The 19,144-nt window shown below is 37.5% G+C and overlaps 1 protein-coding gene across 4 annotated transcripts in view; it reads left to right on the forward strand.

Moving 5' to 3' along the window:
- Positions 1–19,144, forward strand: part of CCDC91 (coiled-coil domain containing 91) — a 371,982-nt gene that overhangs the window by 208,794 nt on the left and 144,044 nt on the right. For all 4 annotated transcript variants that reach the window (XM_043880595.1, XM_043880597.1, XM_043880594.1 and 1 more), the window contains one exon: positions 11,134–11,241. In XM_043880595.1, coding sequence (XP_043736530.1) covers positions 11,134–11,241 — 108 coding nt within the window. The remainder of the gene's footprint in view (positions 1–11,133; positions 11,242–19,144) is intronic.

Here is a 19,144-nt window from a genome sequence, read left to right on the forward strand (position 1 = left end):
ATGTTTCTCTTCTAATGCAACTACATCTGTACCACAGTTGAATTACTGACTCACTGAGGTCTTAAAATATGTGTGTCTGTCTGTTTCTCTTACCAAACTACAAGCCAACAAAGCTGTAGATTGACATTTTAGATCCCAACATTGGCAGAAGATATCTTTGATTAGCCGAGTCTTTGAACTTTTTAAGACATGTTAGTGAGCTGCCATCATTTGGACACTATACATTAATTTTCATAATCTTATCTTGTCAGTCTAATTTAGTATAAAATGGAGAATGTAAGTATTATAGAAGAACTTCATGCTAATAGACAAAGTGTCCAGATGAAGTTCAGGTAGATATTAATTGGCAGATATACTTGTAGCATATCTATGGCACTTTTCTGTGAGACTGTGAAAATCATTCAACTGTTCTTTTTAGGATTAACCCCTTCATTACCAGAGAGGATTATTTCATTACTCTTAATTTTACTGAATAAAAAGTGGTATATGCATGATGCATTTATATATATGTGTGTGTGTATGTGTCTAGCCAACAAAAATTGGTGCTACATATTTCATTCTCACAAATTGTCTATTGATGAAGAATTTGTTTTATACCATTTGACTGTTTTTTGTACTTTGAAACATTGTTTGAGAAAAGTGAAAGTATAGAAACTTTATAGGTCACATTATAGAAACTTTCTTGTTTGAGTAAAAAATAAAATGCTTTTCCATGGTTCTATGTGGTTCCCTTTATCTGGAAGTCTGGTGCTGCTATAGCATCTGGTTGGAGTCCCTGTTTCATATGATCTACAGTGGCCTTTTTTCTAGTTTTACAATTCATCAGCCTTTATTCCCAAGATAAAACTTTGTACATTTTTCTTTGTTGGAAATGTTCTTCCCTCAGATTCAAAATAAAACTGAGGTTTTTTTCTTCCTCATTTGTGACTTCCTAAGAGAGCTCTTGACTTTCCCCTCTGAAAGGTTCTCCCGCATTATTCTATTCCTTTTGCCCTTTTCAATTTTCTTTACAGCATGTAACACCATTAGAAATGTTTGTTTATTGTCAACCTTGCAATCTTCTTTGTCTTACCCACTTTCCCTATCTACAGTGTGAATTGAGGAGAGTCAGGCTCTTATCTCTCTTGTTGGGTGTGCATCCCCAGTGCCTAGAACAATGTTTGAAATAAAGCATGCATTCAGTAAATATTAGTTGAATAAATGAAGCTTTAATAAATAATTGTTGTTGTTCAGTTGCTAAGTATGTCCAATCTTTGTGACCCCATGGACTATAGCCTGCCAGGCTCCTCTGTCCATGGGATTTCCCAGGCAAGAATAGTGGAATGGGTTGCAATTTCCTTCTCCAGGGCATCTTCCTGCCCCAGGGATTGAACCTGTATATCTTGCATCTCCTGCATTGGCAGGTGGATTCTTTACCACTGTGCCACCTCGGAAGCCCAACCCAACCCAACAAACAGATATTAAAAAACATTCCTAAAACAATACCAAAACATGCAAAGTTTATTAAAGATTTTATGTTTACTACCTGATTTATTTTTTCTTCCCAATGTACAGACCTTATTATATCTGAATATCTCTTTGTTGTTGTTCAGTCCCTAAGTAGTGTTCAGCCCATGAACTGCAACATGCTTTGCTTCCCTGTCCTTCACTATCTTCCGGCATTTGCTCAAACTCATGTCCTTTGAGTTGGTGAGGCCATCCAGCTATCTCATCCACTGTTACCCGCTTCTCCTCTTGCCCTCAATCTTTCCAGCATTAGGGTCTTTTCCAGTGAGTCAGCTCTTTGCATCAGGTAGCCAAAAGATTGGAGATTCAAGCTTCAGCATCAGTCCTTCCAATGAATATTCAGGATTGATTTCCTTTAGGATTAACTGGTTTGATCTTGCCGTCTAAGGAACTTTCAAGAGTTTTCTCCAGCGCCACAGTTGTAAAACATCAATTTTTTGGTGCACAGCCTTTTTTGTGATCCAACTCTCATATCCGTACGTGACTACTAGAAAAACCATAGCTTTGACTATAGGAACCTTTGTCGGCAAAATGATGTATCTGCTTTTTAATACGGTCTAGGTTTGTCATAACTGTTTTTCCAAGAAGCAAGCATCTTTTAATTTCGTGGCCACAGTCACCATGTGCAGTGATTTTGGAGACCAAGAAAATGAAGTCTGTCAATGTTTCCATTGTTACCTCGTCTATTTGCCATGATGTGATTGGGACCTCATGCCACAATCTTCATTTTTTGATGCTGAGTTTTAAGCCAGCTTTTTCACTCTCCTCTTTCACCTTCATCAGAGGCTCTTCAGTTCCTCTTCACTTGCTGCCATTAAAGTGGTTTCATCTGCATATCTGAAGTTATTGATATTTCTCTTGAATATTAATCTTGATTCCAGCTTGTGATACATCCACCCTGGCATTTTGCAACACATGCTCTGCATATAAGTTAAATAAGCAGGGGGCAATATACAGCCTTGATGTACTCCTTTCCTAATTTTGAACCAGTCTGTGGTTCCATGTCCAGTTCTAACTGCTGCTTCTTGACCTGCACACAGGTTTCTCAGGAGGCAGGTAATGTGTTCTGGTATTCCCAGCTCATTAAGTATATTCCATAGTTTGTTGTGATTCCACACAATCAAAGGCTTTAACATAGTCAATGAAGCAGTAGATGTTTTTTGAATTGCCTTTATTTTTCTATGATCCAGCATATGTTAACAGTTCAATCTCTGGTTCCTCTGCCTTTTCTAAATCCAACTTGTACATCTGGAAGTTCTTTGTTCGTGTACTGCTGAAGCCTAGCTAGAAGGATTTTGAGCACAATCTTTCTGGCATGTGAAATGAGAGCAATTGTATGGTAACTTGAACATTCTTTGGCATATATAATTAACAGTGTTTTGTAAGAACATATACAATTTTGTTTGGTTATCATATACCAGAAATCTTGCTCACTCTTGACCAGACCCTGTGCAAAAAAGGTGAATCACTTTGGTTCAAAAAGAAATAGATCCTTAAAGAACAGCTGTGTTAGGAACCTCCTGTATAAAGTGACAGGAAGTAAGAGATCTCAGGTATAACTTAAGTAAGTTTGGAATCAGAGGCAAATTTTTAAGTATAAATGTCTTTAGGGAAAAGGAAAAAAAAGCAAATCAATAACTTAGTTATCCATATTAAAAATTTAGAAAAATAACAAACTAAAGTAAAAAGCAAGCAAAATGTCAGGTAGAATAAATTATACAGTGGAAAAGCAAGGGAGAAAATGAACAAAACCAATAGTTAATTCTTTGAAAACACAAACAAAATGAGCTTACCTTTAGACCAATTGATCCACTAAAGCAGAGGAAAGACTCAAAGTAGAAAATCAGGAATGAAAGAGAGGATATCAGTACTTACCTTACCAAAAAAAAAAAAAAAATAAGGAATACTATAAACAACTGTATGGATGCTAAGTCACTTCATTTATATCCAGTTCTTTGTAATGCTGTAGACTGCAGCAGCCAGACTCTGCTGTCTTGCAGTGGGTTGCCATTTTCTACTCCTTTCTGACTCAGCAATCTAATCCCCATCTCTTATGTCTCCTGTATTAGCAGGCGAGTTCTTTATCACTCGCCCCACCTGTGAAGCCCACTGTGAACAACAGCTCTATGCTCTGCGTGCTCAGTCGCTTCAGTTATATCCAACTCTTTGCGACCCTGTGGACAGTATCCCTCCAGACTCCTTTGTCCATGGGATTCTCCAGGCAAGAAATACTGTAGTGGGTTGCCATGTTGTTTTCTTATTTTATTTTTAGTTAAATTGGAAAAGATCTGAAATAGATTTTTAAAAACGCAAACTGTCTGGTTAAGTCCCTTCACTGTTCACCTGAAACTGCCACGTTAATTGGCTGTACTCCAATACAAAATGTTTATGGTGTTAAAAAATTAAAAAAAGAAAAGCAAACTGTGATAGTTTCCTAAGAAAACCAAAATTGCATTTGATTTCAAATGACCCTTGACAGCAGTTTATTTATGTGTACTACTGCAGTGCAAAAGCTAAACTAAGAATATAGATACAGACATAGTTATCATCAGTGTTTTAATAGTTTTTCTATGAATTGGCAAATAATACAAATTGCATATACTGAAATCATGATTCATTTCTTCAGTTCCTTCAATAGTTATTTGTCTTCTATTAGGTACTATTGTAGGTAAAATGGATGCATCAGTGAATTAATCACAGATTCCTATTTCCTAGGGCTTAATTTTTATTGGGGATATTTATTTTGTGTTTTGCCTCTAGCTTATTCCTATTTGTAAATTGTGACTTAGAGGATTAACTTTTAAAGTAATTTTAATTAATTAACTATTGCCTAAAATTGGCTATGAAGTATTCTTTTAAGGTTATGTGCTAAATGCCAACATGATATTAGTGTTTCAGAGACCATCTGGTTCTTTAGACACATCTGCTCTGAGAATCTGGACAAGTAATTAAATTTGATGAGGCTGGAATGAGATCTGTAAGAATTGGGCTGTTTGAAGGGAAAAGAGAAATTCTGTGGATTTGTTGGTACAGTGGATTGTAGTTTGGTTTGCAGTCGTACACTTGAGCTGTAACTTCTCCACTCAAATTCCAGTGTATACTCAGTTCCATTAAAAACAGTCTGTCTACTGCTTATGGGTACTGGTTGGTGCAGCAAAGTTTTTGATTAATATCGCTATTTTCTAGTCTAATCATTAAAGAATTTATAACATACAGTTTTTTCAAGGAGTTTATTATCCTTCACCTGCTCTATTTTGTTTATTCAAAATTTATGCTTGTGGAGTAGAAAGAATAAATATTTCTAGTCTGAAATAATAAAAAAAAAATAATAATAATAAAAAAATATTCAGATCTCTGTTGGGGATTAAATGTATTCAGCAACAAAGTTGATAACTGAACTTGGTAGTTATAATTTGAAGTTTAGTGAACTTTCTAATGAATATTGGTATCATTAAAGCTATGATTTTTAAAACATTAATCTCAGTATAAGGAATGCCACTCCCCAGATAGCATTTGCATGAGTATGCTATGTACAGATAACTCTGTAAGAATCTGTGTGTGATATATAAAGCTGAATATAAAGATGACATAGTTCCTGTTCTAAAGAAATATATGATCTTGTTCACACCTTTAAAATTCTTCTTGAAGAAGTGTGGTCAGTAGTTTTCCTGTCCCCTAGGATGATACAGAGGATCTTGTAGGATTGAAGGTAAAACCTAAACATGTTGAAAATTAACAAAATATTCCCTGCTTTTGGTATCATTTTTTTTAATAGAATGTGTACATCTTTGTTTTTCTGCCTCTACACATAATGAAAATCTTAGTACTTTATTTGTGTTGAGAGTAGTTAAAAATAACTGATAAAGGTAGTAATTCTTTCATGAATCATTTTTGTAGTGTTATGTAAACCCAAAGGAAGGGTTACTTGTGTCTTTGATATCTCTAGAGCCGATTACAAAGGAAAAAAACAATTAAAGGAAAATGTTAAGGATAGTGTGCATTTTTTAATGTAACTGCACAGTAAGCTGTAAGGCAGTTATTATAGTATATTACACAGGAGAATAAATATCCAGCTATATAATATAGACTTGCTATAAAAACTTGTAGATAGTACCGTTGTTTATCTTTATGTATGTCCATGATAATTAATATTCTACTTCTAAGGATTGTTTTCAGACAGTACATCCTTTGTTTGGACGGTGACAATAATAATTCCACTGTTCAGTATTATCAGTCAGTCAGTTCACTAGCTCAGTCGTGTCAGACTCTTTGCGACCCCATGGACTGCAGCACGCCAGGCCTCCCTGTCCATCACCAACTCCCAGAGTTTACCCAAGCTCATGTCCATTGAGTTGGTGATGCCATCCAACCATCTCATCCTCTGACGTCCCCTTCTCCTCCTACCCTCAATCTTTTCCAGCATCAGGGTCTTTTCCAATGAGTCAGCTCTTCGCATCAGGTGGCCAAAATATTGGAGCTTCAGCTTCAACATCAGTCCTTCAAATGAACACCCAGAACTGATCTCCTTTAGAATGGACTGGTTGGATCTCCTTGCAGTCCAAGGGACTCTCAAGAGTCTTCTCCAAGACCACAGTTCAAAAGCATCAATTCTTTGGCACTCAGCTTTCTTGATAATCCAACTCTCAACATCCATACATGACTACTGGAAAAACCATAGCCTTGACTAGTTGGACCTTTGTTGGCAAAGTAATGTCTTTGCTTTTTAATATGCTGTCTAGATTGCTCATAACTTTCCTTCTAAGGAGTAAGCATCTTTTAATTTCATGGCTGCAATCACCATCTGCAGTGATTTTGGAGCCCAGAAAAATAAAGTCAGCCACTGTTTCCACTGTTTCCCAATCTATTTGCCATGAAATGATGGGACCAGATACCATGATCTTAGTTTTCTGAATGTTGAGCTCTAAGCCAACTTTTTCACTCTCCTCTCTCACTTTCATCAAGAGACTTTTAGTTCTTCAGTTTCTGCTACAAGGTTGGTGTCATCTGCATATCTGAAGTTACTGATATTTCTCCCGGCAATCTTGATTCCAGCTTGTGCTTCTTCCAGCCCAGTGTTTCTCTCGATGTTCTTTGCATATAAGTTAAATAAGAGGGTGAAAATATACAGCCTTGATGTACTCCTTTTATGTTTGGAACCAGTCTGTTGTTCCATGTCCAGTTCTAACTGTTGCTACCTGACCAACATACAGGTTTCTCAAGAGGCAGGTCAGATGGTCTGGTATTCCCATCTCTTGAAGAATTTTCCACAGTTTATTGTGATCCACAGAGTCAAAGGCTTTGGCATAGTCAATAAAGCAGAAATGCTGTTTCGATGATCCAGCAGATGTTGGCAATTTGATCTCTGGTTCCTCAGCCTTTTCTAAAACCAGTTGAACATCTGGAAGTTCACAGTTCATGTATTGCTGAAGCCTGACTTGGAGAATTTTGAGCATTACTTCACTAGCGTGTGAGATGAGTGCAATTGTACAGTAGTTTGAGCATTCTTTGGCATTGCCTTTCTTAGGGATTGGAATGAAAACTGACCTTTTCCAGTCCTGTGGCCACTGCTGAGTTTTGCAAATTTGCTGGCATATTGAGTGCAGCACTTTCACAGCATCATCTTCTAGGATTTGAAATAGCTCAATGGAATTCCATCACCTCCACTAGCTGTGTTTGTAGTCATAAATCCTAAGGCCCACTTGACTTCACATTCCAGGATGTCTGGCTGTAGGTGAGTGATCACACCATTGAGGTTATCTGGGTGGTGAAGACCTGTTTTGTACTATTCTTCTGTGTATTCTTGCCACCTCTTCTTAATATCTTCTGCTTCTATTAAGTCCCTACCATTTCTGTCCTTTATTGAGCCCATCTTTGCATGAAATGTTCCCTTGGTATCTCAAATTGTCTTTTAGAGATCTTTAGTCTTTCCCATTCTATTGTTTTCCTCTATTTCTTTGCACTGATCACTGAGGAAGGCTTTCTTATCTCTCCTTGCTATTCAAATGGGTATATCTTTCCTTTTCTCCTTTGCTTTTCGCTTCTCTTCTTTTCACATCTATTTGTAAGGCCTCCTCAGAATCTCACTTTGCTTTTTTGCATTTCTTTTTCTTGGGGATGGTCTTGATCCATGTCTCCTGTACAATGTCAAGAACCTCTGTCAATAGTTCATCAGGCACTCTTATCAGATCTAGTCCCTTAAATCTATTTGTCACATCCACTGTATAATCATAAGGGATTTGATTTAGGTCATACCTAAATGGTTAGTGGTTTTCCCCACTTTCTTCAATTTCAGTCTGAATTTGGCATAAGGAATTCATGATCTGAGTCATAATCAGCCCCCTGTCTTGTTTTTGCTGACTGTATAGAGCATCTTTGGCTACAAAGAATATAATCAGTCTGATTTTGATGCTGACCATCTTGTGATGTCCATGTGTAGAGTCTTCTCTTGTGTTGTTGCAAGAGGGTGTTTGCTATGACCAGTGCATTCTCTTGGCAAGATTCTGTTTACCTTTGCCCTGCTTCATTCTGTACTCCAAGGCCAAAGTTGCCTGTTACTCCAGGTATTTCTTGAGTTCCTACTTTTGCATTAGTCACACCATGTGGGGCCACCCAAGACAGATGGGTCATGGTGGAGAGGTCTGACAGAATGTGGTCCACTGGAGAAGGGAATGGCAAACCACTTCAGTATTCTTGCCTTGAGTAACCCATGAACAGTATGAAAAAGCAAAAAGATAGGACACTGAATGATGAACTCCCCAGGTCAGTAGGTGCCCAATATGTTATTGGAGATCAGTGGAGAAATAACTCCACAAAGAATGAAGGGATGGAGCTAAAGCTAAAGCAACACCCAGTTGTGAACGGGACTGGTGATAGAAGCAAGGTCTGATGCTGTAAAGAGTGATATTGCCTAGGAACCTGCAATGTTAGGTCCATGAAACAAGGCAAATTGGAAGTGGTCAAACAGGAGATGGCAAGAGTGAACATCAACATTCTAGGATTCAGCGAACTAAGATGGACTGGAATGGATGAATTTAACTCAGATGACCATTACATCTACTACTATGGGCAGGAATCCCTTAGGAGAAATGGAGTAGCCATCATAGTCAAGAAAAGATTCCGAAATGCAGTACTTGGATGCAATCTCAAGAATGACAGAATGATCTGTGTACGTTTCCAAGGCAAACCATTCAGTATCACAGTAGTCTAAGTCTATGCCCTGACCAATTAACGGTGAAGAAGCTGAAGTTGAATGGTTCTATGAGGACCTACAAGACCTTTTACAACTAACACCCAAAAAAGATGTTCGTTTCATTATAGGGGACTGAATGCAAAACTAGGAAGTTCAGTATTATAGGCCCACTTAAAAAAAAAATCTTGTTACGGCAGTACAAAGATTTTTAGTATATGGCACCTGCCTACTTTTCTACATTTTCTGCCATTCTGTCTGCCTTCACTCTTAAGTCCAGCTTGTCTTCTTTATTTAATGTTGAATAGCAATGAGCCTTATAGGCAGGCCTTGGGCATCTTTTCTATCTCTGATAAGCACCTTGCACCTTCTGTTTTCTAGAGAATGTTTCTCTTCAACAATAGAATGAACTCAGTGAGGACTGACTTTTTAAATCTGTCCCTGTTATCTACCTTCATGTCCTTTTTATAGATGGATACATTTAAGTAAACAAATGGGGCTAATATAAGAGGCTTGAACTATGTGAAAAGCTGGTCATTTGTGCAAAGCTTTTTTCCATGTTCCATAATTACAGTTTTGGCCTATACATGATTCATTATCCCGTGGTGCTTACTTCCTTGAAGTTTGGAAGAAAATGAGTATGTAGTTTACAAATTAATCACCACAGGAGAAAGTACTGTTCATTTGTGTTTCTTAATTATGATGAGGAAGTATTATTTTATTTCATTAGTTTACCTGTCTCTCTAAAGGATATAATTTACTAAAAAATCACAACTTGGTATTAAAACTGGGATTATTTGGTATCATGGCAAATATGGAAGTGAAAACAATCCTTTCCATTAAGCAAAACAGTTCTGCCATAACCCAAGTCCCTCCAGAGAATGACATTTTTCTCTCTACAAAAGATGCCATGAATGTAACCCAAGAGAACTGGCCATAAATCTACCAACCTTTAAATTTTCTGAAGTCCAAAAATAGTATTATATTGTACCAAAGGTAAATAGGAGCTTTACATTATCTAGCCAGTTTAAATTTTAATGTTTTTCTTTTTTATAAATTATCATTATGGATTCTTTAGAAGACATAATATATAAATGAAAACCTGAAGCAGTGCTGTTAAGCGGTTCTTTTTATGTTGGTCAAACTGCAGTCAGAGCTTTATTTTCCTTTACTAACTCACTGGTAATTCTGCAGCTTCAGAGTGACGACTGTTGAATTATAGGAATAGAAGCATCATGAGACAGTTTAACATTTGCAAGAGAAAGTTAATTATTTGAAGATTTGAGACTTATCCAGAGGTTTCAAAAATATTTTTGTCTCAGTTTTTAAAAATACATGCATATTTATTTAGCCTCTTAATGCATGTTGTTTCCAACCAAGTAAGTCTATTTTCAAAACAGAGATTATTTAAGAGATTTGGCATATTTTTCTTTTCTTGGTGAATGTGCCAAAGGTCTGTTTTCTATAAGACATGTGTCTGTTTCAACTTACTATTTTGATTATGAGTAGTTTATTATCCAGATAGACCTTCAAAAATAGAATATTTGCTGAAGAGTTCTTATGCATATGGTGAAGTGAAGTTTTTAGAATTATTCAGGATTTATAAATAGCATGTAAGATAATATTGAGAGCACATTAACTGTAATGTATAATGCCTTAAAAAAAAGGAAAGATGATAATATTCTAAGCGTCGCCAATAAGGAAGTAAGTGGGCGGAACATCTTCCAATGCTGATTTGGCTTCCTTTAGATCAGTGTTAACATCTTTATATTTAAGTGACTGAGGTTCCAGTGTTTACACTGTCCACTTGCATTTGTCTAGTCTCCCAAGTTTTATTACTTCTTATGAATACTGCCTTGAGATTCTGCCATCCACACTTCGCCTTACACCTTTTCACATTAGGGGCGTGCACTTCCTGGGGGGCAGTTTTTTTTCATGATTGAAACTGCTCAGAGTTTCCATCTGCTTTTACTTGACTTGTGGTCTTGAAGATCATGCTTGGCCCATGGGATATTACAGTGTGCCGAGAGGATGTGGAGTTTTGTCAGCCAGTGAAATATGTCTGGTTTTTTTTCTCTTTTCTTTTTTTCTTCAGCAGCTTTCATACGCTTCGCATCCTGTGTGGTCTTTGCTAAACTGAATTTATATTTAACAGAACTGCTCACTCTCTTTATCATCTTCTATGACTTGGCCTTTTTAATGAGAAGGTGTGTGGAAGGAATATCTGAGCCAAAAAACTAGTTTTGGCAATAGCAAAACCTAAAACCAAAAGCTTAAAGTAGTGTTATATATGAATGTGCTTTAATATTCACAAATGTGTATTTTGTAATGCAGAAGAGTATCATATTTCAGACATGTCCATCTGTCAAAAAAATTTCTCATGCCAATAGTAGATTCCAAGTTTTGTCTGTGATCCAAATAACATTTTTGCTTGTTTTTAGGCACTACTACAGTCTTCAGTTAAGCAACAAGTAGAAGCTATTGAAAAGCAGTACATTTCTGCAATTGAGAAACAAGCTCACAAGTGTGAAGAGTTGTTAAATACTCAGGTAATAAAATTGCACATCCATTGTATATTTATACTTTCCTTCTGACTCTCTTCCCCTGAGAGCTCTATAACTGTTTATTCACTTTCCTGTCATTTACTTTCCTTGATGTATTTTGGAGAAAAAAAATCTGCTGATGTAAAATCAATGTTAAAATTTGGGAATTCTATGATAGACTAAAAATAGGACCAAAGGCCTAAAATATGTGAATATTACTCAAATTAATGATAATTCTTATCTGATTTCTGGACTATCATATTATTTATCAAATAGCAAAAGCAAAAGAGATGACTATGAATGTATTATGGCATGTGAAATGATTTGTGGTATAAGATTTAAAAATAATATTTGAATTTAAGTACTTATTTGTGTTTGATTTACCTTTCATTGCTTTACAAACTTATTTCTATTTTAATATTTTCTCGTGATTTTTTTTTGTTTCTTCTTGGTTAATGTCTTAGAAAGCATTGCAGACATGATAAGTACATTTACATGAAATAGTCAATTGAAAAGCCTGTATGTATGTGTCATAGTATTCATAATATGTGCAAGAAGTTCCCAACTACACTTTTGAATAATGTGAAGCTCGATGGGTGAAAATAAAATCAACCTTATGTAAAAGACCTATTTCATATTACAGGAAGAAAATATACTAATAGAAAAATTAGATCTAGAATTTAAATGAAGATTTATAAACATGCCACTTAGTCCCCAGGATTGGGGTCAGTTTGGTTCAGTATTTTCAGAGTCTTTTTAACAAGTGGTTTGGAATAGGAAATGCACGGAAAATTTTATAAATTTGGTAAAAAACAATTACACTCTCTTGGCTGGTAGAATACCAGGTTGTCAGAGATAAGAAGGATATGTCTATAAATGTACAGAAAAATCACAGAGAAGAGGAGGTTACAGAACTGTGAAACAGCATAAGGCGTATATTAGCCAGGCCAGGCCATGTTATGCCTTAAACTCCCTGACTTCAGACAGCGAAGATTTATGTCTTAGCCAATTCTCTGTATCACTGAGGCTGCTTTGAGGGCTCAGTGTCATGATGTCCTCATGATGGAAGCTAGTCTGATAAAATAATTCAATTGTGGAATGTTACCTGTTACCTGGTAGAGTTAAAAAAAAAATCTCAGTCGGATTTCCTACTGGTAGTTCAGCATTCTGGACTGGAAATGACACCTACTCCCAACTTGTATCTGCAGTGCCCACACAGTCATCTTGGGGTCAGTGAGTGAGACCCTATTCTGAATCCAGAGGGAGAGGGCAGGAAATCTTTGATAAGCAGCACTGGTATACCATGGTCTGCTCTTTGGGTTGCCAGATATTTCCAGCCTTCATTTCTCAGGTAAAATTTCTTAACCTGCCCATATGGGAGAAAATCTGAAGGTTCTGTCCAGATATTGCTGTTGTTCAGTTGCTCAGTTGTGTCCGTCTCCTGGTGATCCATGGATGCAGCATGCCAGACTTCATTACCTGTCCTTCACTATCTCCCCGAGTTTGCTCAAACTCGTGTCCATTGAGTCGATGATGACATCCAACCATCTCATCCTCTGTCACCATTTCTCCTCCTATTCTCAATATTTCCCAGCATCAGGGTTTTTTCCAGTGAATCAGATCTTCCTATCAGGTGGCCAGAGTATTGGAGGTTCAGCTTCAGCATCAATCAGTCCTGCTGAATATGCAGGACCAATTTCCTTTAGGATTGACTGGTTTGATCTCCTTGCTGTCCAAGGGACTTTCAAGAGAATTCTCAAGTACTACAGTTTGAAAGCATCAATTCTTTGGTGCTCGGCCTTCTTTATGGTCCACCTCTCACATTTGTACATGACTACTGGAAAAACCACAGCTTTGACTATGTGGACCTTTGCTGACAAAGTGATGTCTCTGCTTTTTCATATGCTGTCTAGGGTGGTCATAAATTTTCTTCTAAGGATCAATCATCTTTTAATATCATGGCTGCAGTCACCATCTGCTTTGATTTGGGAGCTCAAGAAAATAAAGTTTGTCACTGTTTACCTTAATTTCTCATCTGTTTGCCATGAAGTGATGGGACTGGATGCCATGATCTTAGTTTTTTGAATGTTGAGTTTTAAGCCAGCTTTTTCACTTTCTTCTTTCACTTTCATCAAGAGGCTCTTTAGTTTCTCTTTGCTTTCTGCCATTAAAGTAGTATCATCTGCATATCTGAGGTCACTGACATTTGTCCCAGCAATCTTTATTCTCACTTGTGCTTTATCCAGCGCAGCATTTTGCATGATGCGCTCCGCATGTAAGTTACATAAGCGGGGAGACAGTGTACAGCCTTGACATTGTCCTTTCCCGACTTTGAACCTGCTGTTCCGTGTCCAGTTCTAACTGTTGCTGCATGGCCTGCATACATGTTTCTCAGGAGGCAGGTAAGGTGATCTGATATTTCCATCTCCTTAAGAATTTTCAGTTTGTTGTGATCCGCACAGTCAAAGACTTTAGTGTAGTCAATCAAGCAGAAGTAGATGTTTTTCTAGAATTCCCTTGCTTTTTCTATGATCCAATGGATGTTAGTAATTTGATCCCGGGTTCCTCTGCCTTTTCTAAATCCAGTTTGTACATCTGGAAGTTCTTTGTTCATGTATTGTTGAAGCCTAGTTTGAAGTATTTTGAGTATTATCTTGCTAGCATGTGAAATGACAGCAATTGTATAGTAATTTGAACATTGTTTGGCATTGCCCTTCTTTGGGATTGAAATGAAACTGACCTTTTTCCAGTCCTGTGGCCACTGCTGAGTCTTCCAAATTTGCTGGCATATTGAGTGCATCACTGTAACAGCATCAATTCTTAGGATTTATAATAGCTCACCTGGAATTCCATCAGCTCCACTAGCTTTGTTTGCAGTGATGCTTGACATCACAGTCCCAGATGTCTGGCTGTTGGTAAGTGATAGTCTCAAGCTCAAAAGTCCAGAATATTTGAGTGATAGGTGGGAAATGATGTGCTGTAGTCTCTACATCATCAGGTCTAGATATATGGTCCCTTTTGACCTGAAGAACTAGAAACTAAAATGTGTGTTGTTTACCACCAGCAGACCTGGTATATAGTGGTGAGACAGAGGGCAGGGTAAATGCTGTGAGTGCTGTCAGAAAGAACGATGAATCAGAGATCACAGCTGTCATACTATGTAGCAATTCCAAAATCTCAATGAGTAGATTCAGTATCTCTGCTGTGGGGGCTGGGTTTGCTTTTTAATTTACCGTGATTCACTTTTCGGGGTTTAGGGCCAGGGTTTCTTGTCCATTGTTCTTTATGAATCCTATAGGGTCTAAATTTTTAGTTTTTTTTTTTTTTTTGGCTATATCTAATGTGAGTATTGGAGATTATATAGTTTAGTTTCTCACCCTGCTCCCTCGCTATAAAAATTTGGGAGTCCTGGGTCATTTAGGGTAGGAAACAGTCACAATTCAGGATGACAGTTCTTTGGACATTTTATGTGGTTACAATTGGCTCCATTTGTTAGATCCAAATCCCTAGTTATTTTAGAGACCCATGTTCTAGATTTAATATGTTAAATATGTTCATGCTTTCCTGTCTGTCTATGTCTCTCTCATCTTCTGCTTAAAGATGGCTTCGTTTATAAAACCCAGTTTGAAGAAATCCCAGTGTTCTCTTTTTCTCAAACCATTTGGTCCTAAATGAAAGCATATACAGGACCATCACAGACTTATTGAGCCTTTTCTTGGGGATCCTTTAATCCATTGAATCTTTAACAGTGGGTTCACCTATTTACTGTTTGCAAGAGCACTTTAAAGAATAAACTGTCCTGGAGGCATTTAATTTTTTTAAAACATAATTAACCAAGGAGACATCCTGGAATGTGAAGTCAAGTGGGCCTTAGAAAGCATCACTATGAACAAAGCTAGTGGATGTGATGGAATTCCAGTAAAGCTATTTCAAATCCTGAATGATGATGCTGTGAAAGTGCTGCACTCAATATGCCAGCAAATTTGGAAAACTCAACAGTGGCCACAGGACTGGAAAAGGTCAGTTTTCATTCCAATCACAAAGAAAGGCAATGCCAAAGAATGCTCAAACTACCGCACAATTGCACTCATCTCCCATGCTAGTAAAGTAATGCTCAAAATTCTCCAAGTCAGGCTTCAGCAATACATGAACCGAGAACTTCCAGATATTCAATCTGGTTTTAGAAAAGGCTGAGGAACCAGAGATCAAATTGCCAACATCCGCTGGTTCATCAAAAAAGCAAGAGAGCTCCAGAAAAACATCTATTTCTGCATTATTGACTATGCCAAAGCCTTTGACTGTGTGGATCACAATAAACTGTGGAAAATTCTGAAGGAGATGGGAATACCAGACCACCTGACCTGCCTCTTGAGAAACCTGTATGCAGGTCAGGAAGCAACAGTTAGAACTGGACATGGAACAACAGACTGGTTCCAAATAGGAAAAGGAGTACGTCAAGGCTGTATATTGTCACCCTGCTTATTTAACTTATATGCAGAGTACATCATGAGAAACGCTGGGCTGGAAGAAGCACAAGCTGGAATCAAGATTGCCGGGAGAAATATCATTAACCTCAGATATGCAGATGACACCACCCTTATGGCAGAAAGTGAAGAGGAACTAAAAAGCCTCTTGATGAAAGTGAAAGAGGAGAGTGAAAAAGTTGGCTTGAAGCTCAACATTCAGAAAACTAAGATCATGGCATCTGGTCCCATCACCTCATGGGAAATAGATAGGGAGACAGTGGAAACAGTGTCAGACTTTATTTTTGGGGGCTCCCAAATCACTGCAGATGGTGACTGCTGCTATGAAATTAGAAGACGCTTACTCCATGAAAGGAAAGTCATGACCAACCTAGATAGCATATTAAAAAGCAGAGACGTTACTTTGCCAACAAAGGTCCGTCTGCTCAAGGCTATGGTTTTTCCAGTGGTCATGTATGGGTGTGAGAGTTGGACTGTGAAGAAAACTGAGCGGTGAAGAATTGATGCTTTTGAACTGTGGTGTTGGAGAAGACTCTTGAGAGTCCCTTGGACTGCAAGGAGATCCAACCAGTCCACCCTGAAGGAGATCAGTCCTGGGTGTTCATTTGAAGGACTGATGCTGAAGCTGAAACTCCAGTACTTTGGCCACCTCATGCGACGAGTTGACTCATTGGAAAAGACCCTGATGCTGGGAGGGATTGGGGGCAGGAGGAGAAGGGGACGACAGAGGATGAGATGGCTGGGTGGCATCACCGACTCGATGGGCATGAATTTGGGTAAACTCCGGGAGTCTTTGATGGACAGGGAGGCCTGGCGTGTTGTGATTCATGGGGTCGCAAAGAGTCGGACACAACTGAGCGACTGAACTGAACCAAGGAGAGGAACGACTTATAAGCTAAAAAACGGCAAAACATTGCTGAAAGAAATTAAAAATAACCTAAATATATGGAAACACATTCCATGTTCATCAGTGGAATATCACCAGAAATATTTCCGTGAGAAATATTTAGTGAAGAGCACTCAAGACTACCATGGGACATTTAGAGGATCATAAGCAATTCAGTGTAATGAAATAGGATTGAAAAAATTAAGCACATAATATGATATGAGCATTAGGTAAAAGTCATATAAAGTTTTTAAATGGCATCTCGCACATATTTTCCAAATTATATTTCTTGAGATGTCTTTTGAAATTTGAAATAAGTAACTTTAATAAAAATAATACCTGAATCGTTCCTTAGGAATAATTTGGCTCAACCTTTCATGTGTATATGAGTCTGTTTTGTTTTTTTTTTTCTATTTTACTCAAATTTAGAATTTAAGGGAAAAGCAAGTTAACACTAATAAGAGTAGTTAGAAGCACGTGCTCCGGAATCAAAGAGGCTACATTATCCCTGGCTTTGTCACTTAGCTGTGTTACTGTGGAATGTCCTTTAACCTCTCTGTGGTTTTTTTTCCTCATCTATTAAATGGATTAGGTTGGTGCAAATGTAATTGTGGTTATAGACCGTGAGTTTTAATCATTATAACTAGGCTCAAACACATCTTTATTAATCAAAATAGGAACCATTATGCAATCAACACGTTTTTGCCAATGCAAAATAAGTTGGTTTATTCTTGTAGTGTAAAAATCCATGTTTCAGGATTTGACAAACTCTTGGAAAGCATTTTCTGCCTCCTGCTGGTTCTGGAAATATTTTCCCTGCAAAAAGTTTTCGAGATGCTTGAAGAAGTAGTAGTCAGTTGATGAGAAGTCAGGTATAGAGGAGGCAAAAGTTTGAAGCCCAATTAGTTCAACTTTTGAAGTGTTGGTTGTGTGATGTGCAGTCAGGTGTTGTCATGGAGAATAATTTGCCCTTTTTATTGACTAATGCCAGCTGCAGCAGTTGCAGATTTGGTTGCATCTCATCAGTTTGCTGCGGAGAAGGCAATGGCAACCCACTTCAGTACTCTTGCCTGGAAAATCCCATGGACGGAGGAGCCTGGGCTGCAGTCCATGGGGTTGTTGCTAAGAGTTGGACACAACTGAGTGACTTCACTTTTCACTTTCATGCACTGGAGAAGGAAATGGCAACCCACTCCAGTGTTCTTGCCTGGAGAATCCCAAGGACGGTGGAGCCTGGTGGGCTGCCATCTGTGGGGTTGCACAGAGTCAGACACGACTGACACAACTTAGCAGTAGCAGCATCGGTTTGCTGAGCATACATCTCAGATGTAATGGGTTCTCCGGCATTCAGAAAGCTCTGGTGGATCAGACCAGCAGCAGACCACCAAACAGTGACCATGACTTTTCTTTAGTACAAGTTTGGCTTTGGAAAGTGCTTTGGAGCTTCTTCTCTGTCCAGCCACTAAACTGGTTATCACCAGTTGTCATATAAAATCTAGTTTTTGTTGCATGTCACAATCTGATCAAGAAATTGTTTGTTGTTGTTGAATAGAATGACCTTGTTTACCACATTGTCTGACCTGAAATTGGGTGCTATTAAAAGATATTAATTGGGAAAGTGACATTTGTCCCTAATTGTTGTTATTCTTTTCTCATAATTGAATATTCAGAGTTTTTTTTTAACATATTCTAGATATAAATCTTTCTTCAGATATGTGCTCAAATACTTTATCATAGGTCTCTGCTGGGAACTGGGGATAAAGACCTAATATATATTTCTTATTGTATCATAGATACTAATTGGATTATGTTGATTCTGTTTAGATGCAGTTGACCACTTTGCAGTATTCAGTCTTCTTACCTAATAATACGGTTTATTGCTCCACTTACTTGGGTCTTTTTAAAATTTTCAGTTTAAAATTTTTCACTATTCAAGTTGAACACAGTTTTGGGGTCAAATTTATCCTGATATATTTTATATTTATTTAGTGCTAGTTTGACATATATTTTTAAGAATTTTACTTACCCAGTTCGTGTTGCTGGTACATAACAGTCAATACAATTGATTGTTGTGTATTGGCCTTGTATTCTGTAATGACGCTAAAATCCCTTACTAGTTTAAGCACCTCTTTTTGTAGAGTCTATAGGGTTTTCTATATAGATGATCATGTTGTCTGAGAGCAGAGACATCATTTCATTTTCTGTTTAATCTTGATGCCTTTTATTTCTTTTTCTTAACTTATTAAACTAACTGAACCTCTAGTAAATGTTAATATAGAAGGGTATCTTTGCCTTTTTTTGACCATGGGAAGGAAACATTCGATTTTTCATCATTAGATACAAACTTAGCTATAGATACCCTAAAGGCATTTTTTAGGTTAAGTATTTTCTTCTACTCCCAAGTTTTTATTCCAGTAATAGATGTTGGATTTTGTTATCATTTTATCTCTGTATATGTTTATGGTGTAATTTTTTTCATAAATCTTTGGTGACATCTCTTATTTTATTCCAGTTATTAGTGATCCGTGTCCTCTTTTTT

This window comes from Cervus elaphus, chromosome 22 (genome assembly GCF_910594005.1).
Source record: "Cervus elaphus chromosome 22, mCerEla1.1, whole genome shotgun sequence".
NCBI lineage: Eukaryota > Metazoa > Chordata > Mammalia > Artiodactyla > Cervidae > Cervus > Cervus elaphus.